The sequence below is a fragment of the Argentina silus genome, assembly GCF_951799395.1.
Source record: "Argentina silus genome assembly, chromosome: 18".
NCBI lineage: Eukaryota > Metazoa > Chordata > Actinopteri > Argentiniformes > Argentinidae > Argentina > Argentina silus.
In genome coordinates this window covers 5,789,862-5,814,346 of record NC_139672.1, presented here as the reverse complement: position 1 = coordinate 5,814,346, position 24,485 = coordinate 5,789,862, and the positions used below count along the sequence as shown (strand labels likewise).

The 24,485-nt window shown below is 40.2% G+C and overlaps 5 protein-coding genes across 5 annotated transcripts; 2 read left to right on the top strand and 3 right to left on the bottom strand.

Annotated features, from left to right (window-relative positions):
• Positions 1-1,179: 1,179 nt before the first annotated feature.
• On the top strand, positions 1,180-9,047 carry LOC310818566 (serine/threonine-protein kinase MAK-like; the record flags this gene model as incomplete). Its single annotated transcript, XM_083689553.1, has 14 exons — positions 1,180-1,280; positions 2,110-2,164; positions 2,464-2,585; positions 3,616-3,698; positions 3,868-4,000; positions 4,740-4,911; positions 5,065-5,232; positions 5,449-5,790; positions 5,905-6,095; positions 6,223-6,356; positions 6,726-6,836; positions 7,642-7,764; positions 7,982-8,071; positions 8,200-9,047. 14 exons carry the CDS (start codon positions 1,180-1,182, stop codon positions 8,349-8,351), a joined length of 1,977 nt encoding a protein of 658 aa, XP_083545679.1. The 3' UTR covers positions 8,352-9,047.
• LOC310818567 (transmembrane protein 14C-like) lies at positions 8,409-10,136 on the bottom strand. The gene is made up of 5 exons (XM_083689554.1): positions 10,050-10,136; positions 9,834-9,928; positions 9,621-9,722; positions 9,433-9,530; positions 8,409-9,189 (listed from the first exon to the last, which is right to left on the bottom strand). The coding sequence occupies exons 2-5, from the start codon at positions 9,907-9,909 to the stop codon at positions 9,124-9,126; spliced, it is 342 nt and encodes a 113-aa protein (XP_083545680.1). The 5' UTR covers positions 9,910-9,928; positions 10,050-10,136; the 3' UTR covers positions 8,409-9,123.
• Positions 10,137-10,293: 157 nt separating this feature from the next.
• On the bottom strand, positions 10,294-13,427 carry pak1ip1 (PAK1 interacting protein 1). Its single transcript, XM_083689552.1, has 10 exons — positions 13,127-13,427; positions 12,644-12,806; positions 12,342-12,462; positions 12,126-12,200; positions 11,937-11,989; positions 11,636-11,781; positions 11,406-11,503; positions 11,182-11,281; positions 10,871-11,000; positions 10,294-10,744 (listed from the first exon to the last, which is right to left on the bottom strand). The coding sequence occupies exons 1-10, from the start codon at positions 13,202-13,204 to the stop codon at positions 10,614-10,616; spliced, it is 1,095 nt and encodes a 364-aa protein (XP_083545678.1). The 5' UTR covers positions 13,205-13,427; the 3' UTR covers positions 10,294-10,613.
• A 387-nt stretch (positions 13,428-13,814) lies between these two features.
• Positions 13,815-18,435, top strand: LOC310819046 (uridylate-specific endoribonuclease C). The gene is made up of 7 exons (XM_083690253.1): positions 13,815-13,913; positions 15,317-15,416; positions 16,347-16,458; positions 16,702-16,823; positions 17,054-17,166; positions 17,475-17,628; positions 17,830-18,435. Exons 1-7 carry the CDS (start codon positions 13,903-13,905, stop codon positions 18,088-18,090), a joined length of 873 nt encoding a protein of 290 aa, XP_083546379.1. The 5' UTR covers positions 13,815-13,902; the 3' UTR covers positions 18,091-18,435.
• Positions 18,436-18,522: 87 nt separating this feature from the next.
• LOC310819043 (serine protease FAM111A-like) lies at positions 18,523-23,673 on the bottom strand. The gene is made up of 4 exons (XM_083690249.1): positions 23,472-23,673; positions 21,660-21,794; positions 21,458-21,532; positions 18,523-21,181 (listed from the first exon to the last, which is right to left on the bottom strand). The coding sequence occupies exons 2-4, from the start codon at positions 21,723-21,725 to the stop codon at positions 19,277-19,279; spliced, it is 2,046 nt and encodes a 681-aa protein (XP_083546375.1). The 5' UTR covers positions 21,726-21,794; positions 23,472-23,673; the 3' UTR covers positions 18,523-19,276.
• Between the last annotated feature and the right edge of the window lie 812 nt (positions 23,674-24,485).

The following is a 24,485-nucleotide window of genomic DNA, read 5'->3' as shown; positions in this document are numbered from 1 at the left end:
CTGGCCTGCACTCAAAATAGATAGCTGTGTTGAATGTTGCTTGCGAACGGGTTAGATAAACTGACTATGGAGCTAGCCAGCTAGTAGTAGTTTACTGGTAGCTAGTTGTCATCTCCTCATCTCCTCGTTGTTGACACCGGCACTGACAGGTTGCTTGTGCATAGACAGTGAATGCTAGATTGCGTGCAAAGAGACAGGTGTCGGAGTCTGGGGTTGCAAGCAGTTATTCAGATACACAGTAACAACACTGAACTGAATTATTTTCATATTTCAGTCTCTCACCACACAGCTTTAACTACCCCTAATTAAAAAAAGACTGTTCATGAGAGTAGCAAAGGACGGTTATAGATTAATCTAGGCCTACAGATAGTGGCATGATTTATGCAGCATTTAAATTCTTTATAAAAGGATATTTGCTGGCACTTTACACGTTAGTTTACACATTATTATTTTATTATTTTTACATTTGTAGGATTGTCTCCTGTAGGCTACTCTGTTGTTTACAACACTGAACATGTCAATGTCACAGAGCAGCCAACTACTTTCTACATGAGGTCCCTGCAAGGTTTGCAATTAAATAGGCTACCATTACAACTGCCTTGATTATTCTGATCCTGAACTGATGTCATAGCAAATAGGGCAGTTACTATTTGGTTGGATCTACACTCTAATCATGTTTGATGGCTTCCCCCATGAGCCCATTTCTTGGCACGCTTTTCAGAGCGGACGCCAGCCTAATCCACTTCCCCTCACAAGGGAGCACCCTGCCTCCCTCCTCCTCCTGTAATGAAGGCTAAGGTTAGGTGAGACACAGTGGGATTTTCTCCAGTGAGGGAAAATGCAGTATCAGCGCTGCTTCAGTTTTCCACCCTCCCTTACCAGTTTGACATCCTCCACCACCACCACCACCACAAGGCAGGCAGGCACATCTGAATCGAGGTAAAAGTAACAGGTGTATTTATTATTGCAGTGTTTCTGTGTTTCTAGAGGAGATGACAAGCGGTAGCCTCACTGTGCTTGTGACCCTGCGTTGAGCTCCCATCAGTATTCTCTTAGAGGGGAGGTAATGTTGCTCTGTGCTGAGTACTCATGATGACTGACTCTGTGGGACTGTGTGGGACAGTCAAAGGCTCCCCACTGAAGGACAAGCAGGGCTCATTGCCGTTGCCTCTGTGGGAGATGAACCGCTACACCACCATGAGACAGCTGGGGGATGGCACTTTTGGCAGCGTGCTCATGGGCAAGAGCAACGAGTCTGGGGAGCTGGTGGCCATCAAGAAGTGAGTCTGGTGTCTGCCCTCAACACACTCAGACATAGGATTTAACTGTTCCTTAGCGCATCTTCTCTTGTAGTCTTCAGTCTTCAATTATTTAAACCCTCTTAGACCGCTTTTGTAATCTGCTTTTAGTGAATGTCAGCAAAGGTTGTTGATCCAAACTGTAAAGTGGATTATTTAGATTATTTACTATTTTGAATCATGTGAATTGTTGATTGGATAAGGGACCTTCCAAGTCAGGGATTCATCTCAAGCATTACTGTATATTTGGTAAAAAATCTGATACAAACTGCTTTTAGTGACATTTACTGTCATTGTTGTGAAGTAGGCTACATTTGTACACGGCTTATATGAATTTAAAAAATGGCTTTTCCATTTTGTGCCAGCTGTGTTGAGCGTTCATCACTTTCGCCATACTTCAAACTTGATTAGCCCTAAATGGTTATTTTCTTTTTGAAGGATCACTGGCTTAGGAGTCAGTCTGTCATGGGAGAGAGTGAATAATGGATGTGTCACGGAGGCTCTGCTAGCGTTTGTAAATGTAAGGTTATAGAGCAAGGTGACACCATGGACGACGGTGAAAGGAGTGAAAGTACACAGTGTTGAGTTGCCACGGGAGTAAGGGAAAGGTGTCTTATAGGTCTCCCAATACTATATATACTTTATAAGGTTAATATAAACATAGGCCAATAAGAACTGTTCAAAATGCTTCTCTCTTTTTTTCATACTAATTTCATACTAATTGTAAATACCAGTATGTCACCTTGAAAGTGAGAGTAAATGTCTCTAACTTCTATAGAATGTAATGAAAATATGCTTTTTTTGCCTGCAGGATGAAAAGAAAATTTTACTCTTGGGATGAGTGTATGAACCTAAGAGAAGTGAAGGTACGAATAATTAAGGCAACCTAACACCACATCACTTTTGCTAAAAACACGGTTCCTAATTACGTCGTACAAGTTGCTAATTACGTCGTAATTAGGTAATTACATGGTACTGTATATGGAGTTGAGCTGTTTGTTGTGTGTTTACACAAGTGGAATAAGGAACAGTCCTTATTTCACATGTGTAATAACACAAACGGCTAAACTCTATTACTATGCACGCAATTACAAACGCAGAGTTACTACACAGGTACTGGGGCAACGTGCGACTAAAAGATTGCTTGTTTATGTTTTATGACTAGTCGCTGAAAAAGCTGAGCCATGCCAACGTGGTGAAACTGAAGGAGGTCATCAGAGAGAATGACTACCTCTACTTTGTCTTTGAGTACATGAAGGAAGATCTATACCAACTAATGAGAGACAGGTAACATCAACCACTATGTATCACATGATGATTACAGCTGTATTAAATAGATAATATGAGAGGAGAAAGAATGAAAGATGAGTTGGAAGTGAATTTCTTTTCAGTAAATCGCCTAGTACTAGTAGATCGTGTTCACAGTGTCTGACCCATTAGTTAAGTGGATATGTTTTTCTGTGGCTGTTGATTTTTTTTTTTTACTGTGCTTGTGAAGACTATTTTGGGGCAAGTTGTTAGTTGAGTCACTATGTGTCGTCTTCATTTTACAGAAACAAGTTGTTCCCTGAGTCAGTCGTCAGAAACATGACATTTCAAATATTACAGGGACTGTCATTTATTCATAGACATGGTAGGTTTCTTACCCAAGGCCTCTTATCTGAGGCACAAGAGAAACTGAGTCAGAATATGATAGATCTTTTAATAGACATTGTCCACTCTCAGTGTTTACCACACCGATAACTAGTCCATGACAGTATTGTTGTTAATCTGCCATTATTATCTTTATATCAGCTTGGTTATATGTTTTATAACCATACAATCAGTACACTGTGTTTGGCTACATGTACTGACTTGGTCACTGTTGATAAGAGGACACACATACCGGATACATACCCCAAGATGACTCACTCTCTCTTGTGCCTTCTTAAGATGCAGAGGTGTAGTAAGTGATACCAAGACAAAATGCACAAATAGTTGCTTGTGGTGACATCCGATCTGGCTCAAGCTGTTGGTGAAGTTGCTTGCAGGAGCCAAAATTATCCAATCATTTCAATTTGTCTCACCCCAATCAGTCGAAATTAGCTCTGTGCCAGATTAGCCTGTGTTCATGGCTATTGGTATCACTCTCCCTATGAGGACTGTGTGTGTGTGTGTGTGTGTGTGTGTGTGTGTGTGTGTGTGTGTGTGTGTGTGTGTGTGTGTGTGTGTGTGTGTGTGTGTGTGTGTGTGTGTGTGTGTGTGTGTGTATTCTCTGCCTTGTTTTCCCTTATCTATCCTTTCTTTCCTCTTTCTCCCTGCACATTTCTGCTGCCAGGGAAGATAAGATGTTTTCTGAAAATGAAATAAGGAACATTTTGTTCCAAGTTCTGTCTGGGTTAGCGTTTGTGCATAAGCACGGTAAGAGTCTTTCTTCCTTCTCATTTCCTCCTGTCACTTTAAGGTTTGGTATTAATTTGTTTGGGAGACTTTTTGATCTTTGAGATAACTCAACACAGTAATTTAGGTTCAGTAAAACTGACAGACATCAGTCAATACATTGCTAATTTAGCCTATTCACTTGATCCAGGTTACTTCCACCGGGACATAAAACCAGAGAACTTACTCTGCATGGGCCCAGAGCTGGTTAAGATTGCAGATTTTGGATTGGCCAGAGAAATCCGCTCCCAACCACCCTACACTGACTATGTGTCCACGAGATGGTAAAGTGGATTGTATTCTTTTGGTATTGTCTGAACAGCACAGCATCTGTATGATGGAACTCATGACTATGAGCTGCAGTGTTCCTTAAAGCAATGTCAGGTGCAGATACTTATTAAATGCTGATTTTAATATCCCCTCTGGGTTAGTCTGTCCATGAAACTGAAAGTCTTCAGGGTCAGAGATGTTATCAGTGCAGTACAAGTGGTTTATCATAGACTGTGTTTGTTCGTCTGAGTTTAAACACGTCAGACATCCTAACCTGGCTGGCATGTGAGGTTCATTTCTGCTAGCATGTGATTTAAAAAAAAAAAAAACAGATGCATAAGAAGAGTGATTAAATCACTGCTGACACATAGCAGGTAAATCCCCCCAGGAGACAGGAGAAAGGCAAAAACAAACTGACTGGACATCAGAGACACATTGGAAGGATTCAGTGTTCAGTTTGTTACCTGTCATTTATGATCTTACCCTACAGTCTAATGCAAAAATCCAGTGACAATTTAGAATTATACTTCCCTATTATCTCATTAGCCTATCTGTTTAATTGTTGTGCATAATGGTATTTGGTGGATTGAAAGGAAGAAACCATGAGAACGTGCAACCTTGTGAGATGCTAAAGATTGATCAGGGCACGAATATACATGGATATTCATGTTGGGAACTGTTTGATAGACTAGATCTGTGAACATTCATGTTGTTTGTAGTCCATATGAGTCTCCTGTGCTGTTGTGTGCTCAGGTATCGGGCCCCTGAGGTGCTGCTCAAGTCCAACACCTACAGCTCTCCCATTGACATGTGGGCCGTGGGCTGCATCATGGCCGAGCTCTACACACTCAGGCCTCTGTTCCCAGGCAACAGCGAGGTGGACGAGATCTTCAAGATCTGTCAGGTGCTGGGGACACTGAAAAAGGTGCCCATCTGTAAAGAGTCAAAGCACACACACACACACACACACACACACACACACACTGTAATAAATAATTGGACACACTGATGTATGATTAATAGCAACTCTTGACTGTACTCAAACTAACCTTGTTGTTGTTGTTTTTTTCCATGGAAGTCGGACTGGCCTGAGGGTTATAACCTGGCTGCTTCAATGAATTTCCGCTTTCCTCAGTGTGTTCCAACCAGCCTGAGAACGCTAATACCCAACGCTAGCAACGACGCCGTGGCCCTGTTGAGAGACATGCTGCAGTGGGACCCCCAGAAGAGGCCCACGGCTATCCAGGTACAGGGATGCGTCACTGCCTCTCTTACAGGGCTGGCTTACTGGCTGATAACATCACAAGCTGCACAATGACATACTAGCCTATTCTGTCTGTGATAACATCTGTGTAGTACTAAGATTACAATATGTCTTAGTATCAGTCTCTGACACGTCCACATTCTTCCTGAGAGATCTCATAACTTGCAAACATGTTTTGTATTTTCTGTTCTGTTCCAGGCTCTGAGATACCCTTACTTCCAGGTAGGCCAGGCTTTAGGCCCTCCCCCTCAGTACATGGAGCAGCAGAAGGCCCAGGCCAGGGCAGCACAGGCAGCCGTGGCCGCAGAGGCCAAGCCCCTCTCCCTCTGTAAGGCTGACTACCAGGTCATCTCTGAGCCCGCTCCAACAGACACCCAGTACCAGGCCCAGACCCAGACCCAGACCCAGGGCAGAGTCCACCATCAGCCCTTACAGCAGATCCCCCTGCCACAGCAGAACATAGACCACTGCGGCCACAATGCTGACACGAACAAACAGGACCAGCCAGCGCCACTCAGCTTGGTCAAGAATGCACAATTGGTGAGTGGTCTGGCAGTATTGAGCATGCTTGTCCTGTCCAGCTTCTAGAAATACTCATTTGTAAGTCTTTATTTGTGTGATAGTGATAGTGTTTTCTATTTGTGTTTGTGACAGAGAGCAGCTGCAGCAGGGACAGAGAACAACTTGGCTGGGGTACGAAGCGGGCGTAGACGATGGGGACAGACATCAGTGAAAGCCGCCGACAGCTGGGACGAGTTTGACGACTCAGACACTGGCGTCTCCTACTCCAAAAAGCCTAGCATTGGGTCCCTGAAGGAGAAAAGGCAGGACGAGTCCAACTACCGGCAAGTCCATTTTTCTAATGTCATGAAACCACATGTTTTATCTCGTAAAATCATATTTTTTAAGGTGTTGCTGTATAGTGTACTTTCTATATATTGCATGATAAATGAATGGATTGTTTTTGTTTAGGTTTACAGAACCCAAGTCCATCAGTAAACACAATACAGGGATGAAACTACCAAGCAACAGTGGACTGAACAGAACAGACTCCAATGTCTCCTCAGTGAAGCAACATTATCTCCGCCAGTCCAGATATCTCCCTGGTAAGAGAGTCAACGAGACACCGAAACACACACTTGAAGTGGCTGCCTTACAGTGGGTGTTGGGATGACCCCTGCTGTCAACCTGACAAATAACTGAAAAAAAAGTCAGTTGTCAGAGTACATCAGAGTGTGACCTCCTATTCTCACTCAAGTAGACTCTGGTTCGATTGAATAAGACCCTTATTCCATACTATTGCAGGTGATGTTGTAGTTGTTTTTTCATTACAGTATGAATATATGCAGGTAAAGCTGGAGAGGATCAGAAATTGTCGTACTGTTGTTGGTCCTTATAGTATCACATCCATACATCTCTCCTAGCTGTGCTCATCCATGTCTGTTCCTCTGAGCTACTGTATGTGTCTTTTTCAGGAGTCAACCCCAAAAACAACTCTGTAACAGGGAACCAACAGCAAGGCAGAAATGTGTGGGCCAACTCTTCCTTATCCAGAACATATGAGTCTGGACTGCCACTTACCAAAGGTAAATGCTTGCACCACTTACACAGCTACAGAGCGCAAGCATATGACATATGACAAACACATTAAGCTTCCAGTTCCCTCTGAAAACCTTTCTAGCTTTGTCTACGTCTGGTCTTTTCATGGTAGTTGAACACAACAACGTGTTTGTAATGAGCTCAAGCATCAGATCCCAGTCAAAGAGGAAACGTGTACTGTATTATTCATGATATGTTGCCCATCACACAAAAAGCACATATTGCTTCCCTTCAATCCTTTATTAATGAGATTAGGGGAGTATTAAGCCTCAAGTCCACGATCAAATATCCACCCAAGATTGCGGCTGGAGATCAGTTTCATCTGAGACAGATTCATCCAAGACTTCTGTTCCCTCTGCTTGTCCTACTAACCCTTTGGTCACTGTCAAAAACTTGCCTCTTGGTTCTGTGAACTTTCTACCCTTTATGTTCATGCATCATAGTACCACCGTCTTATTTTCATCATACCTACCACCCTTTCCTCCACTTATGTTCATGCTGTGTCCTTCTTCCTCTCGCTCTTCTTTTCTTTCCACTCTGTGTGTGGGAACAGAGGACAGTCTTCCTAAATTAACAGATAAACTTCCCCTTAAAGAAAAGACTCTTGAGAAACTGGAGCAATCCAAAGGTATATCTCAACTTTATCTAGTAGTGTGTGAATAACAGTCTTAGCCTTGATACATGGTGTAATGGCAACAGGACTGTTCTTCTTATGTTCTCATTGATTTAGGGAATAGTAACTAATAGTAACTAATAGTAACTAATAGTAACTAAAAAGTGTGTTATTTTCAGGCCACTTCATGAGTACTACCAACTACAGCCCAGTTGGCAGTTACATGTCACCCTACCAGAAGAAAGATATTGGATCAGCTGGACAGAGGATTACACTGGCACCTATAGGAGGCCCTTCTGCAAGTGAGTCATCTTCATGGACAGTACTTTTTTTCCAGTATACGGAGTTCAGTTCCACAATCATTAAACATTCAGATGCTCAAGTGCTATTGATTCAGATGACTCTAGTATGGCCACATTACAGTATATCCACTTTGCCTTTCATGTGGTCTTGCATTTCATTGTTTCCTGAACTCTTAAACGTCCTTTCTCGTTGTTTTCTCTTTCTCTGTACTCTTAGTTGACCTCTCCTCTGCTACCGATCTTAGAATTGACTCAAAACTCAAATCATCACAGCTTAAGCCCAATAAATTGATTGAATCAAATGAAGGTAAATAGAATAGAGGCTCTTGTGTCTAGTTGTACTGTTTGTGTTTTTCAACTGAGAGTTATTGCTCTTGTATACTGTATGGACTAGCTACAATATCTGTCAACTAACTGTTAACTTTGACCTCACAGAGTATGAGGGCTGGAAGAACAAACCCACAAAGCCTCAGATTCCAGGATCAAGTGTCAACACAGGAGGAAAAAACACTGTGTCCAAAAATCCTCCAATTCAGACAGTGCATGGACGGGTAGACTGGGCAACCAAGTACGGTGGTCATCGGTAGCACAGCCCGGTGTGTTTTCCCATTGACAATCTCAGAGGGAAGAATTCCTGCATCGCACTTTGAGAGGAAGGGCGCCCCAGCTAGGGAGAGAGAGAGGGACCATTTCTTGCTGTCAGCATAAGCACAGCGTCATGTCTAGTCTCTACCATACCAGACCATTTGCGATGTGTCAACTGTTGTCAATATCACATGTGTAGCATCTTCCAGTCAAATGTATGTATTCCTTCACCGCGTTCATTATTTTTTTAGGTGAGTGAGTTGTGACTGAAATAAAAAAAATATTTTACTATTACAGCCAATGAGTTAGTTCATACTTGTATTTCTGTAAGATAATATGTGTCTGCATCGCATTCTGTATATCTTTTTTTTATTGAGAAAAAGTGAAAAATAGCATCTGTACACAAAATGAAAGAAATATAGCATGATTAACATATAGCCATTCTAACCAACAGGTAGGATTACAGGTCCACCCATACCACAGTACACTCAACATGGTAGAGTTTGAGAGCTGTAGGATCAAACTGCTTAACCAATGTCAATATCAGTGTTGTTTGCATTGTATGAGTAAACCTGGTTTTGTGTCTTTGCTCTACTCATTTATGGGAATGATGTGTAAAATGTTGAAAACTATTTTGTTATATTGAGAAAAATCCTCTTGAATATAATTTTCAGACATACTGTACATTGCTTGAAAAATAAATGTTCCTTTCACAATGATGACATGCGCTTATCATTTACAAATGTGTACATAAACATGTAAAGTGCATAGATTCTACACATTCATGACTTGTGTGGCCTCTTGAGTATTCCCACGACAATCTTCCCAACCATCAGCATACTAGAAAAGAGAGAAACGAGAGAGAAGAGCATGCATTATGGTTTCTCTGGTTGAACCTTCTTTTTATGGGAACAATTCACTGCAACTGTACACTCAAATATTCCTACATGTTTAGAACAGAGGGCTATTGGAAAGTACCTCATGAGTACCTCATGAGTACCTCATCTTTTTTGTGTAATACTACCTTCCTATTTCATTATATCTTGGTGAAATAACCAAAGCCATGATTAGGATTCTACATACTCCACAGTACCTTGCCCCTGCTATGAGACCAGCTGGCATGAACTTCCAAGAGTTTAGAAATCTCATTCCCATGACAACTGCCAATGTTCCTGAGGTACCTGATTGTAGCAAGAATACAATTAATTGCACTGTGTTTACGCACACATCATTTACATGTTGGCATTGTTATGGTTGCGGTATTTGCCCACCTAGAGAAACCCAGACATTCCTTGAATTCTGAGATATCAGGTAGGCACCAATGCCAGTCAAAACTCCAAAGAAAAGTCCTGCAAACAATGAGGCTACACTTCCTGTAAAGGGAACAAACATTGGCATGTTGGTGTGACCAGTTTTATTATATCGATTTTCAATAACATTTGAGAAATTACATTGGTGTGAAAGCTTGACAGTCTCATCCATACCCGCTTTAATATAACCCATCGTCCCTCCTGCTGTGATCAGGGCTGCATAGCTGAACCCAATCCAATCTATAGCCATTCTCAAATCTAATTCAAAGCTAACAGGAAGAACGTGTCAAAACTCAAGGTAAAGATACAGAAAGCAAAACAAAATATTTCGTTTATTTTTGTTCCCATGTATAATTAAATGAAATATTGTAACTTTTAAGCCACACATACCTGTAACGATTCCACAACTACAATCAAGTCAAAATCAGGTGGTAGACAAGTAGAGAATTTCCTTGTTGCATTTCCGGATGTTATTCCCGAACTTCCGAAATAAAAGTCTTAGGCACACTCGGTATGATTTTACTGAATGACAAAGTTTTTTTCGTACAAATCAAGTGTGAACTCGAACAATAAATACAACTTCATGCTTACATTTATTGATAGAAAAGAGTACTGATAGTGTACGAAAATATTGCTTGTATCATATTAACATGTAGGCTACTGCTGTTTATTTATTGTTTTCCTATTTCACTTTTCTTGTCATGTACTATTGTTTCTCTGACTTTTTATGTAGAGCACTTTGAGCTGCAGTCTCTGGACGAAAATGGGCTCTATAAATCAATGTATTATTACTATTTATTATTATTCTAAGACCTCAGATTGACACGTATGCATTTGAGCTGTTTTGTATGCCAGCTCCCAGTGGCAAGCATCATCATACATTTATGAGACCATAATATATGCAATATGAAAAAATACATATGATGAAGAAAAGTTTTAATAAAAACAATTTATTTAGGTTTTCTCCTTCTTTTTGCCACCATCCTTTTTCTGTTTCTTGGGTCTATTGTCCTCTTCCAAGATCACTTCCTCAGCTGAAATCTTGACTCTTTTCGTCTTTGAAGACTGAAGTGTATCCTTAATGACTGTTGAAGAGAAAACATCAATGTATGTCTTGATCTGTTCTTGTACATATGTCTGTAGAAAACAACCCCTGATGTTTACATTAAGAAACTAAATGACTTATCCAGCACTGACACATTGAATGATACCTTCAGAGGTTGTTGGCTTTTCTGTTGGCTTCTCTGCTGCCTCCTGCAGTGAAGATGGTTTCCACACAGCAAGACAGTTTAGTCTGGCCGTGGTGTTCACCTTACCTAGCAGAACTGGTGGCTCTGACAACTGAGAGAGAGCAGAGGCACATCACAGACATTGAAGGCAGTAAGCAAACTGATGGCAAGAACCACTACATACAAAAATGATGATTACTTACACTGACATGATTGATTTAACGCTGTTATGAATGCATTTTGGTATCGTATATTCCATATCTGTTCACTTACGAATAAAGGCAGATATATACCTTATCAAGGTGGAGTTTCCACATTTTTATGAATCCATCATTTGATGCCGTTACCAGAACACAGTAGTCTTCCATGGTGAAACTGTCGACTGCTTTGACCCTGAAAACACAGAGGTACAAGTGAAATATCTTCAATGAGTAGTGGTTGCAACTTGCATAAGTATTTTTCTGTCCCATACTACAGAGGAATGAAGTGATAAGAGAAGAAGAATCCCAACAGCTACCTGGTATCATGAGCCTTGAACTCACAGAGTAACTTCTCTGTGTCCACGTCACACAACCGGACTGTCTCATCATCGCCCGCAATGACCAGGATGGAGTTCTGAAAAACAAGCAAGCTTTCACTGACTCAGTGTGAAGGGAGGAAATAAAAAACAAGCAAAGGCTGCAGTTCTGTGAGATAAAAGTCAAAGAGTACAGAACTGTGAGTTTATTTAAATGTCGCAATACTTACATTTAAAAACTTGATGGATGAGATCCTAATGGGGTTAGTGACAGTTCCAGTCAGGGTGGCTGTCTCCAGGTTGTAGATGTCCACCAAGTTCCTGATCACCACAACATATTTATCCCCATCAGGAGACCACTTGACAATGTGGGCATCTGAGGGAAAATGAAGAGAAAACAAATTATTATAATAATAATATTATTATTATTATTATTATTATTATGACAGACAGACAGACAGACAGACAGACACACACCTCCAGTGAAGGCATTAACACCAGGTAGGCCTACAGTATGAAGTGACAGCTTACTCTGTTTTATGTTTTTGATGAAGGCCGATCTCCCGTCAATAAGATTCCATGTTCTACATCCACAACATAATCAGAGTGAACTTTGGTTAATAGTAAAAGGAACTTTGAAAATGGAAATTCCTGACAGCTGCATTGAAATTACATGGCATAGAAGGAGATGTTGTGTAATATGTAGCCTTAAGTGCTTACCGGAGTGTCTTGTCTGTCCCAACTGAAAGTGCAAGTTTCCCAGAGGGATGGACGGACAGTGATGAGACTTGACCTCTGAGGAACAGAAAAAACAAAGCACATTATATGTATAGGTGCATTACATGACATCACCATACACATCATCAAATCATGCAAATGCTTGATGGACATTACATTGCATGACAGCCTTTAGCAAGTTATATCTGTGACTCTTACTTGTGAGCTCTGATGGACTTCAGACAATCCCACTTCTTGGTGCCCCACACACACAGCAGGCCGTCCTCTCCTCCGCTTAGTAAGTGAGAAGTACCATAGAATTCCAGACAGGAGATGGTGCCTGTTCGAAACAAGGAATTCTGTCAGTGACTACCTCACTGCCTTCCCATTATGGCTCGGGCACAGTCTATACAGCACCTGCAGGCAATCATTCATTTGTGCTGGGCATAATTAGTCTGACATTATTCTGTTGATGCTGCAGCCCTCAGCATAAGGGATAAATCAAGACGCCCATTTCGTACCATCATGATGCAACAAAGCACCATGTTCAATTCTCTTCTTCATGTCATAGAGCTGTATGGTTTCATCTTTACTTCCAGTGGCGATGAATCTCTCACTGGTCGCCACTGCAGATAGGGATGCTCTGTGAGCATGATGTGTGAAGTCTGCTGTGGCTGTCCACTCCTGCAAATGTAAAACATAAGAGCATATCTTACGCAGCAAATGATGAGGCCAAGAATAGCTTAGATCTGGCTATTTAGTGTGACAGTCTGCATGGGTGAACTGCATGACACTTTGCATTGACCAACAATGTTTTAACCACAGTATTCCACACTGAAACTGAATACTGTACTTACACAGAACCACAAGACTTGAAGTTAGCTGAAGATGGCTGATTAGCAAAGATAAACAAGTAGCCCAACAAAGCTATAATGGTAAACGTAAAGAGAGGGAGGGGGGGGATGAGTTTGGGATATAACTCAAGTGACAGTGAGCCAACATACCTGTTCATCCGTGCACAGACGATAACCAAAGGCTATCTGCTCATAACTTCCAGCTATGAGCTGCACTACGGGTCCCATGCTGCCAGGGAGAGAGAGGGTAACTAGCTAGGCTACTGGCTAACAAACAATCCTTAGGTCCTTGCGTGTTTCTGTTGAGATTATCGGACTACCCTGGGATGACAAAAAAACAAAACACTGTCCCTGAATCAAGTCAAGTGTTAATTTCTCAAATAAATAAGGGTGCAATCAATGTGTTCGTGTTGTAGAACACATGTCCTCGAGTTAGCTATGTGAGTGCGTAGTGGAGAAATCTACTTCCGATTGTTTTGGTATGGATTTCAAAATAAAAGTCTAGAGCAGCATGGGTGTGTTCTTTGGGGGCGTTCCAGCAACAATGCGAGGAGATTAAGAACATTATGATACTATTGCTTATAGTTTGTTTTATTAGTATGTTATGATTAAACGTGTCAATTAAAGAACATTTTCCAAAAACACATTTGAATCACAATCAAGCACGTGCATTACATTAATAAACTACTTTAGTTATGTTTTGTGTGAAAATGGATGGATTTGGGAGACGCACTGGGCAATATAACTGGATACGCCTTTCTTCTTACAGGCAATATGTGCTGTAGGCAAGAGGGCGTTTGACTCATTCTGTAATATTATTGGATACATATATAATGACATTTTGACTGACATGTCAGATAACTGTCTTCATGCAGACGTTCATTGTGTAAGGACAAAAAAGTTACATTTCTGTCTCGAGGAATACTATGGCACGGAGGTGAGATATCTTCAGTTCTTCTGTCTTTTGCCTACTTTTGACTCTTTTGATCTGTTCAAGAATTCTAATGCCCATCTGTAAAAAACAAAAACAAACCAAAAAAAACTATTTTTTGTGATATACTTGGTGCTTCTTTATTCGTTTTGGAACGTATGCCTTTTTGTGCAAAGTATAAATGCACAGTTGTTGATAGTTATGAAACAGTTAATAATAAAACACATCTGGTTTGGAATTGACAACAATCTGACATTCATTACGGAAATGAATAGAGTAGCGCTGTGTCCGATTTAAAAAAAGACTATCATGGAACAGTATCGTAATAAAGGAAGAAGTGCTGCAACAGGGGATGAGAACATTGATCGATTGCATTTGTGTTACAGTCTAGAATTGTTCTTTTTACAGAGCAAAGTAAACTGCATCACGTACTACCATGCAATCTATGTAATGTAGCCCACATTATGCCAACACTATGTTCATCATTATGGTACTCTTAGTATGAAGTGTATTTGCCCTATTAAATACTGTATGTAAATGATGAAATGATCATGCTTTTCATGCTATGGTCCTAATAGGTGTTATCTGTGTTGGTTCCTGTGACTGAACACTCAAGGAATTGCCTTAATTTTGTCAGCAAGAATTGTAAACAGCAGTCCCTTTGTTGAGATTAAAAAAAGACCAAAGTCCTTTGAAGTTCCAAGAGCACCAAGATGTAAGTGCAGTGCATGGTGGGAAGTGTGGTCTGGGATGAGAACGCAGGCCTTGCAGTCATTAGTGTTCTAAATTACACACAATAAAACAAGCACAGGAAACAGTAAACCAACTCAGCTATAATGCAATCAATGGAAAAGGGAAATTCTGAAGAACTATTTTGGTAGATATGATTTATCATTTCCTGCCACAAACACTTCCCCAATATTTTGTGCCCAGTACTATCTAGAGTGGTTAGACACGGTTTAGACAATGTGTGGCCTGTTGCCTGTGATTGGCTGTCATAGTGGCAGTAGAATCTGGATCAAAACATTAGTAAACAAACCATTTGAGCATCGGTCCTTTGTAGGCGAGTGACTGTCACAGTGTAAGGTGTCACATATGGCCCTCTTTTAGGAGGGTTATTCAGCATAATAGAGATAATTTGGTAGAGGTGTGGCTGTTACAGCCTGGGTATTCCCTTTTGGTTTATCAAGTCTCCAAGGCATTGCCTATTGTAGCAATGAAGAGACAGATAAGAATCAACAGGGACTTCTAAAGATTTTTGAAACTAAATCTCCCAAAATCCGGTTTCTTTTGTTTGTCATTTTTCTAACCTTTTTGAACAGTGACATGTGATAGTTTTGTACAGAACATGTGTGATGAATCAAAATATCACATAAGTGTTTTTGAATACTGTTTGTTCATATCTATAGTCAAGGTGTGAACCAGGAGCTCTCTGGGGTCCTGAACCAGCTATGGAGCTTGGATAGCAACCGCCTCAAGCCTGGAACTGACTACACAATCTCCCTGCAGGTGAGGAGGTTTTAGAATATTACAGGAGCCACGACATAACATACACTCACTGAGCACTTTATTAGGAACAATATACTAATACTGGGTAGGGCCTCCCTTTGCTCTCAAAACAGCCTCAATTCTTCGTGGCATTGATTCCACAAGATGTTGGAAACATTCCTTTGAGATTCTGGTCCATGATGACATGATTGCATCATGCAATTCCTGCAGATTTTTCAGGTGCACTGTGAATGCAACTGTGAATCTCCCATTCTACCACGTCCCAAAGGTGTTCTATTGGATTCTGATCCGGTGACTGGGAAGACCACTGAAGAACACTGAATTCATTGTCATGTTCATGAAACCAGTTTGAGACGACTTTTGCTTTGTGACATGGTGCATTATCATGCTGGAAGTAGCCATTAGAAGATGGGTAAATTGTGGCCATGAAGGGATGCACATAGTCAGCAACAATACTCAAATAGGCTGTTGCATTGATTGGTATTAATGGGCCCAAAGTGTGCCAAGAAAATATTCCCCACCCCATTACACCATTAAAGTGCTCGGTGAGTGTATATACTTCAATGCAATCCAACTTCAATGCAAATCACTCTTGTCCAGATAAAACATTAAAATGTAACTGAAACAATTGCTATACCCCATTTGCATATGCATGGGTTTTGCTGACAGATATCTCTCTAGACACTATGAAGGATACCCAGATAAAGTGTCCTATTCTATTCAAATAGCAAGTAAGACTGACACATTTTGTGTTGAGACAATGAAAATGGGGTATTCACATTATCAAACTGCCCATTTCCAAGCAACATTTTAACAAAAGTATACTGGGTATATGTTTTGCTTTTATTGTACATACAGTATGTGTAGTGGTCATGTGTGTCGGGGATGTTAATGGTTTGACTCATATTTGTGTGTGATTTGTTCATTCAGGGACGAGCAGGTTATGTGGACAAGGGCAGTAACTATGCCAGGGACAGGGCCAGGGCTCCTTTATTCTCCAACGTCAACGAGGAAAAACTCAAAAGTATCAAGACCTACGCTCGTATGTCCTCTACTTTCACTTCACAACCTAAGGACCTCTTGAAGGTTTCTCCCGCTGATCTGGTTCATCTTAGCCTTATGAGGGACTCATCCAGAGCTAAGGAGAGTCAAAAGCCAACATTGGTTTTGAATAAGCAGTTAGAGATCAGAAGAGTTGGCTATAGATACTGTACAATTTACTGTCATTTTTAAGTAAAACTTCAATAACTGTATACTTGAGATCCCCATTTATTTTCCTTCACAGACTTCATAAACCTGCTGGACAACTATGAGACGTCCACAGGTGTGTCAGAGACAGTCACCTCAGAGGAGCTGATGGAGAACCATCTCTTTCTTGATGCCATTCTGGAGACAGAGGTCATGAAGGTACCACATTTTTACAACTTTACTATTCTGCATTTTCATTTTACACTTACTTTAAGCTGCTCTTTATTTCCTTTACTAGGCCTATATTGGTTAATCATAATACTGAAACTTCCCCAACTATTGTTATGTGGTTATTGCCATGGATGCTTTTATTTGTATTTTTTATGTTAACAGGTACAGTGCTCTGTGTTGATCCTATGTTGATGCCTGACTATTTTGTCTCCTCATAGTGCACTCACAAGTACCTAGTGAGTAAAGGACAGGCTCCTTCGGACCAGACTCAGTTCAAGAGGCAGCTCTATGATATCTGGTTCCGCCTCTACCACAGGGACAGGAGTGGAGGGTGAGTGTCTGCTGTCCTACCTTCTCATATGATGCAATTGTTTTATGTCGATTTGTTTTTTTGTGTGTGTGTGATTTATGTCCTCTGGTTTAGAGAGTATTCTGCATTTCTTTTTCTTCATAACATTTACATAAGTGTATATGTAATATCTACGGCTAAATATACTGTTTGCAATATATATGTATTTGGATAGAAGAAATCGACAGTTTTTAATGTGATCACTCATCAACAAAATCAAAGTGGAAGTTTGCAGCTTTAATGGACAAAACCTGTGTGTGTTTCTGTATGTGTCCTTATGCCCTATCCAGTCAGGATTCCTGTGGTTTTGAGCATGTCTTTGTTGGGGAGACTAAATACGGCAAAGAGGTTACAGGCTTTCACAACTGGGTCCAGTTCTACCTGCAGGAGAAGCACGACCATGTGGACTATAAAGGCTACAAAGCCAGGGACAACAAGGACACGGTAAAGAGACCCTCTCAAAAGCATTTTTTATTGACGATTTTCAATAAATCATATTATTTTGTTGCCTTACTCCAAATCATTGTGTTCAAAATCAAAATCATATTACATTTTGTTGCCTTACTCCAAATCGTTGTGTTCAAATTCAAAATCATATTACACCATAATAAGTCTTATGCCTGAAGTCTGTGACTTCTCCTGCAGCCTGATGAGGATGACCACGTCCTGAACCTTCAGTTCAGCTGGAAGGGACTGGTGAAGCCAGTGGGCGGCTGCTTCATCGGGGTCAGCCCTGAGTTTGAGGTGGCGCTATTCACCATTGTCTTCCTCATGTCCACTGAGAAAATGACTACCGTTGTGGTGAAGGTGGATGAGTATGTGCTGGAGGTGATGGTGTATCGACATGGGCGCTCTATCGGCACCTCCTACCCGAAACTGCTCAGCAGCAACAACAGAGACCTGTAGTTTAGAACACTACCAGTCAGGAAGCATGTTTGTTTCATGTTGAATCTAGGATTTAGAATCAACTATCATGCAAAAGGTCAATTCTTATGTGGAGATCATTGAAGTACATGTTCATTGAAGTGAAGATTTACCCCATATATGTATATCATTGTAGTGGGGGTGTCTCGTCGAATCCTTCACAATTATAATTTGCATTAAACTATGGCGAAAACAGTACAGCTAATAAAGGACCAGGCTTTTGTTGAACGTAGTATTAGTTTTTTTTTTATGGTCATGACTGTCACTGTAAGCTGATTGTGGCATATCCTATTGCATGGAAGAAATTAAAACATGTTTACAATAACAGTGTCTGGATCCGTTTTTTTCTGAACTCACTCAGATTTATGACATGATTTTCTGACAAAAATATTTTAAGGTCCACAAAGTCCATGTACAAAAGTGAAGATCTTTTAAAGTGTATTTTATTCAATTATCCAATATATCCATATAAACCATGATCTGCCTGAGAACAGGTCTTTAATAAGATAAGTGATGAACAACAACAATGAACAATAGCATTGGTAGTAAGACATTCTGGATAGGTAGATTTTTTGTTATTTGATTAGCCAAGATCTTCACAAACTTTCAATTTACTAATAAAAGATCCTAAGGCTCTACCCGCTTTGTTAGCCAACATAGAAAGTATGAATAGAGCAGATTTATTTTTTCTTCCGTCACAGTAAAGCTATTCAGACACACTTTTGAATTTTCTTAAATTCATCTTCCATTTCATCAGAGAGCATAAAGAATCAACTATTATGTAAAAGGTTGATTCTTATCTGGAGATCATTTAAGTACTCTTTACTTTTTACCCCATAAGTAAATTTCATCAGAGAACATAAAGTACAAACAAATATATATACATAACATATTGCGGATAAAATAAAAAGTATGAATAGAGCACAGATTAAATTGTTCTTCTCTGTCACAGTAAAACTATCCAGAACCATAGATTTGAATGTTCTTTCAATGTTCTCTTCCATTTCATCAGAGAACATAAAGTACAAACAAATGAAATATAGAGGAAATATAGATACATGCATCTTTTGTGGTTTAGAATAGAAATATAATAAGATCAGGTAGACACACACACTGTCCCATAACAGTCCCAGATGTATTGCAGTACAGCAGACCAGATTTGTCAGCTTTACTCAACATCCATGGCTTCATCTCTCACAGAGATGACCACCTCTCCCTGCTGGATTCCTGACAAGCAACCCTGCTGAGTATGTACTGAATTCTCCATAGATTCATTGAACCAGGGGTGTTCTCGGCCAATCCTCTCTTTAATGGTATTTAGTACTTTACCTACGTCGCTATTCCCTTCCCCCTGGATCCGGAATGTGTTGATCACATCCCCCTCCCCCCTAAGCACCAATTCAGTGACGATACTCTCAAGTGTGAGTGATAATGGGATAGCGTACTCAATGACGCTCTGTGTTCTTTGCTTTTTGCCCTCGTAGGCATAGCCTGCTGTGTGCATACCAATCAGCTGGCAGTGCTCATCGAAGACAGGTGAGCCAGAGGCTCCATGAAAGAAACAGGAGTCATAAGTGATCCTCCGATTGTCACTCTTTAGACATGTATCTATGTCCCATTTCTCCATAAAATATCTTTCAGAGATCACATGCAGGTAATCCATATTTTCATTGTAATGGCTTTGAGCAGCTTCTGCACGATCCTCAGGTTTAATGATAATGCAGGGGTCTATTTTTTTCACCCTGCCCTCAGGGTGTCCAATGATGCATATGCCAGCCTTTGCACGCGGAAACCTGAAGTAGCTAAGCAAGCCAGGCGGTAATGAGAAGGCAGGGTCTGGTTTGAGCTCCAGCAAAGCCATGTCAGGAAAACAACGAATCACATTCTTATTGTACTCATAGGCAACAACCTCCTTTTCCACTGGTATTTCCTCAGCTGAAATGTTCAGAGCTAAAAAACCAAAAGTGACAGTTACTGCGTTTCGCAACTGTCTTGTGTCTTGGTCATATACTGACTCGACCACATGACCACATGTAAGGACAAACTTATCAAACAGAAGAAAGCCAGTTCCTATTGGTTTTCCATCAATTCGCAACTGACAAACAGATTTACTATACTCTAGCAGTATGCCAGCTGTCCTCACCTCAAGGCAGCTCTGTGCTTTCTTTCCAAACTCTTCTCTAAAGAAGCGTTTCACATCTGCAGAGTTGCGCAGATTCTCTCTAGTTTTCATGTGCTGAAACAAATCTTGGAACTGGGAACGCAGGATGTTTAGGATCTCATTCGAGTTTTGAATATCACGCCATTTTTGCTTTGCCAGCCCTGGTGTTTCCTCCTTTGACGGCGACTTGGATTCTCCTGGTTCAGGTGTAGTAGACGTTTGTGGAGTAATAGGGGAAGATGGTTGATTCTCATAACATTCCTCAAGACTATCTGGCTGACTGAAACGGCTGACTTGTGTCACCTGGAAACTTTTGCCCTCAAGATCATCAACAAGACTGGACATTTCAGTGGTGACATCTTTCGCTGGCTCATTGAGTGCACAGCCTTTTGTGAAAATGGTTTTGGCAAACCGCCCATCTCTCTTCAAAGCTTGTCTGACTTTTTCCCCTTTGTATGCAGATACACAAACCTGCCTCACTTTTGTCATCAGTGCTAGATTTATCATAACTTTATTCAGTATTTTTTTCCCTCCCTTTGTTTCAACGTTAAAAGTTATACGCTGGTCAGATAACTTCCTGCTTTGTGGGTCTTTTTTAGCTGAGGAACTGCCATTAGCTGAGGAACTGCCGTTAGCTAAGGAACTGCCCACTTCTGCAGCTCTGATGAAGCTTATTGTCAGTAGCTCATGATCATCAATTAGATGGCATGGGGATTGTGTGTTAAAAGCTGCCCTTTCCCCCTTCCCTCTTTCGATGACAATCTCTTTCCCCTCGTTCTTTTTCATCTTGTCTCTGAACTTCTTGCTTGTTTTAAGGGCATCCAGGATCGTTGCAGATTTATCGCATGTGACACTGTTTTGCTGAATATGTTGGAAGCGGTATTGAAAAGTATGTTTCTGATGTGCTTCTTTCTGTGGACAGAAAAGTAAGTTTGTAAGGTGGTAAAACATTAAATTACTAAATAGTAACCTATATTCCAAAAGAACATCAAAAGGAGATGGACACATTTCTGAAAAATATTCTGACATTACACCTCACAGGCAAATGACAAAATCGCAGGGCATCAGAATAACTATCCGGAAATGGTAAATTGTATAAATACTTGATTATAAAAATGAAACTGATTCAGGCTACTTGTAAGAGGATCAGCTGTTAAACAAATATCAACAGCTGAATACGTGTCTAACCTTGGCATCAGGGTCGATTGATTGGCTAGGTCTGTTTTGCTGGTTGTCTGAGGAGTTACTCTGACCAGGAGTCCTCTGTAATGGAGAACGTACCATTACATAAGATATTAAACTACAGTATATTATGGCGAGGCACTTTATTCTAGAAAGCCAAAATAGAAAATGTATGTATGAATGGATTAGATTCTTTACAACAAAGTACCGTAACAAAATTGTCCATTGTTGCTTGTGTCTTCATTTTCTTCTTCATTGTTTGCCTCGTTGCCATGTTGTCATTTACTGGTCAAAGCACTGGTCAAAAGACTGGCATCAGGTATGTGCCACTAGATGACAGCACCTGTTGGGAGACAATGTCAAACATAATATGGCACCGAAGCCTTGTCGTTAAAATGTAGTTCAGAAAGCTGGCATAAGTTTATTTTCGGTTCATGTCTTAACCCCATCCATTTACAAGGCAGTCTGATGAATATTTTGCACCCCACTTTTATTGAGACACATTTTGGGCATTATGAACATCACAATTCAAATTCATAGTGCCTCCACAATATAAATTAGACATACAATTCCAAGAGGCATTGTGTGATAGGAGTTGGATTGGCATGTTTGCAAGTCATTTTAATAACAGAATGAATGGGGCCCTATGGGAAGCATATTGCTAGCAAAAACTAAATAATATAAAGAATCTACAAGTAAGTGAGTAAGCGAACCTAATATCCAAAAACAAGATGGTCTCTTGTGAGTTTGAAATACTACCTTACAGGACTGGCAATACAGAGTGTCTTGAAAAGCCAAATTTGAATTATATTTGAGGGCCAAACAAAGTAATAGAATAAATGGACATATTAGTAGATCATGTCATTTGCATTTAGTTAGGGTTTAGGGTTTAGGATTTAGGGTTAGGGTTATTCTTGATCACCTTCACGTTTTTCCTTGGCTAAGTTTCAAGCAAGTAATATGCAAAAGAAAGTATTCATGAGTGGAACATAAAACCTTAAAGATTGGTGTTACCCAGTATTTGTTTTGTTTATTTTCCAAACAACATGAGGATTAATGGTGGATTTAAATATATGTACATCTTTCCTTCAAGAATCCTCTTATTCATAAAGAGATAAGCACACATTGTGTGTCTGCATTTTAAATCGGATAATGCCTTTAATAAAAAGGTAAATATGAAATATATAATAATTATTAAAAAATATAATTAGTCCTATCAAAAATAGTCAAACTTAGCTCCTAGGAGGAGAGTAAAAAGAAAAAGAAAAAAGAAAACATGGATTAATTAAGTAATAAGGACATCTACATTTGAATTTGAAGCACACTTGTTACTTATTACTTATTATTTAATTGTTGTTGCTGCTGCTGTTGTTGAGCGTGGAGCAAGATCCCAAAACACTTCACTTTGTCTATTACAACTGTATGCGGTATAAGTGACAAATAAAAGTTGATTTGAGTTTCCCGCCGCTCTGAAACTTGACACACGTCATGTTGCCATGGATGCTATTGGCTAGCGGCCGCTATGACACAGCTAGCTTACAAGCGTGATGGGGGATTTCTATTGGTAGTGCCTTTTCTGGAACTCTTACTATAGGCTACTCTCTGGTCACGTGATCACTTAATCACGCGCATTTGCAAACTTTTTTGGCGCGTAGCATTACTTCCGTATCCCGCATTCCATATTTCTTATTAAGTTTCGGTTATTATGAATGCATTTTGGTTATGTCCATCTGTCATTTAACTCTTACTGCGAGTTATAATTAACACGGAGAAAACAAGAAGAAAGTTGCATAATGGTGGAGCGCCCTTGTCAGACTGTCGAATTCTGTCTGATCACGTTTCACGTCTTCCCGCTCAACGAGTGTGCACCAGCAGACCATGACTTATTGTGCGAGTTAAACGGCTATGCGTGGCAGCATTAACCCATATAAAACCTTGATTAAAACTTGATTATTTTAAATATTAAAGGTTGCTCTTAGTATAGTGGTTGTTGAGATGTCGACAGAATCAGTCAGCTTACCTGGTTAAATTGATGGTTTTCCGTGGGAAATAAGGCTCTAGCCTACTTAGTCAGCGAATGTTTACTTACTGCCTGTCTTCGCGCAGTAAAGACGTTAAACTAATAATTTATTTGAAAGAAATATCCTAATATTCCCTTTTAACCCACATCAATTTACGTAAATATGTATTGGTAAGGCAGGCTTGCAGTGTAATGAGCTGCTACTGATCTCATCTACCCACACAGACGACGTGCAAATATTTGATTTTGACTTCAAGTACATTGAACAACGCCTACTAAAAGAGGTATTACACGTTTAATAACATTGATAAAGTGATAGCAATTTTTTTGTGATTTCCTCCCTCCCTTCTCCATTTTTCATAAGACAGTTGTCTGATTTAAAATCAATATATGTATTTGTAATTGTCTAAATATTGTCTGTCTGTGTGTCTTTGAGTGCAGCATTTGCTTTTGACAAAACAAGAATGGCAGAGGACTATGATGAGTAGGACGATGACAACCTTGAAGATGATGAAGACTTGATGAAGAAGTGGGCGGCTGCTTCATCGGGGTCAGCCCTGTGTTTGAGGTGGTGCTATTCACCATGGTCTTCCTCATGTCCACTGAGAAAATGACTACCGTTGTGGTGAAGGTGGATGAGTACGTGCTGGAGGTGATGGTGTATCGACATGGGCGCTCTATCGGCACCTCCTACACCAAACTGCTCAGCAGCAACAACAGAGATGTGAATTCTAAGACCCTGTTCAGGTTTCTACAACACCTTACAACACATTTGCCACAACAGATTTGTTTATTGTGAAGGGGTTCTTTGACTGTGAACGCTCCAGAATATTTACAGAATTGTTGTGGCAAAACCACCTCTAGGTGGTAGTGTACAATGCTACTCCAGCAAGTTTGTCATACAAGATTCTATTCTAGAATCTAGGATTTAGAATCAACTATCATGTAAAAGGTTGATTAATTATCATTTTTTAATTATCACTAATTATCATTTACACTAAAGTATGGTGATAA

Bases quoted from the DNA above. Each gene is read 5' to 3' on its own strand.
- pak1ip1 (XM_083689552.1), bottom strand. From the start codon at position 13,204: ATGGGACCCGTAGTGCAGCTCATAGCTGGAAGTTATGAGCAGATAGCC. The intron at 11,990-12,125 runs GTAAGCACTTAA...TTGTGGATGTAG, and splicing joins GGGACAGACAAGACACTCCG to AACATGGAATCTTATTGACG. The intron at 11,282-11,405 runs GTAGCTGTTGGG...CTGTGTTTTCAG, and splicing joins TTCAAGGCTCATGATACCAG to GGTCAAAGCAGTCGACAGTT.
- LOC310819046 (XM_083690253.1), top strand. The intron at 16,459-16,701 runs GTATGTCCTCTA...TTTCCTTCACAG, and splicing joins AAGTATCAAGACCTACGCTC to ACTTCATAAACCTGCTGGAC. The intron at 17,629-17,829 runs GTAAAGAGACCC...CTTCTCCTGCAG, and splicing joins CCAGGGACAACAAGGACACG to CCTGATGAGGATGACCACGT.
- LOC310819043 (XM_083690249.1), bottom strand. From the start codon at position 21,725: ATGGCAACGAGGCAAACAATGAAGAAGAAAATGAAGACACAAGCAACA. The intron at 21,533-21,659 runs GTACTTTGTTGT...TCTCCATTACAG, and splicing joins CAATGGACAATTTTGTTACG to AGGACTCCTGGTCAGAGTAA. The intron at 21,182-21,457 runs GTTAGACACGTA...TTCTGTCCACAG, and splicing joins CAATCGACCCTGATGCCAAG to AAAGAAGCACATCAGAAACA.
- LOC310818567 (XM_083689554.1), bottom strand. From the start codon at position 9,909: ATGGCTATAGATTGGATTGGGTTCAGCTATGCAGCCCTGATCACAGCA. The intron at 9,531-9,620 runs GTGGGCAAATAC...TGCTACAATCAG, and splicing joins GAATGTCTGGGTTTCTCTAG to GTACCTCAGGAACATTGGCA. The intron at 9,190-9,432 runs GTATGTAGAATC...TCTCTTTTCTAG, and splicing joins CAGGGGCAAGGTACTGTGGA to TATGCTGATGGTTGGGAAGA.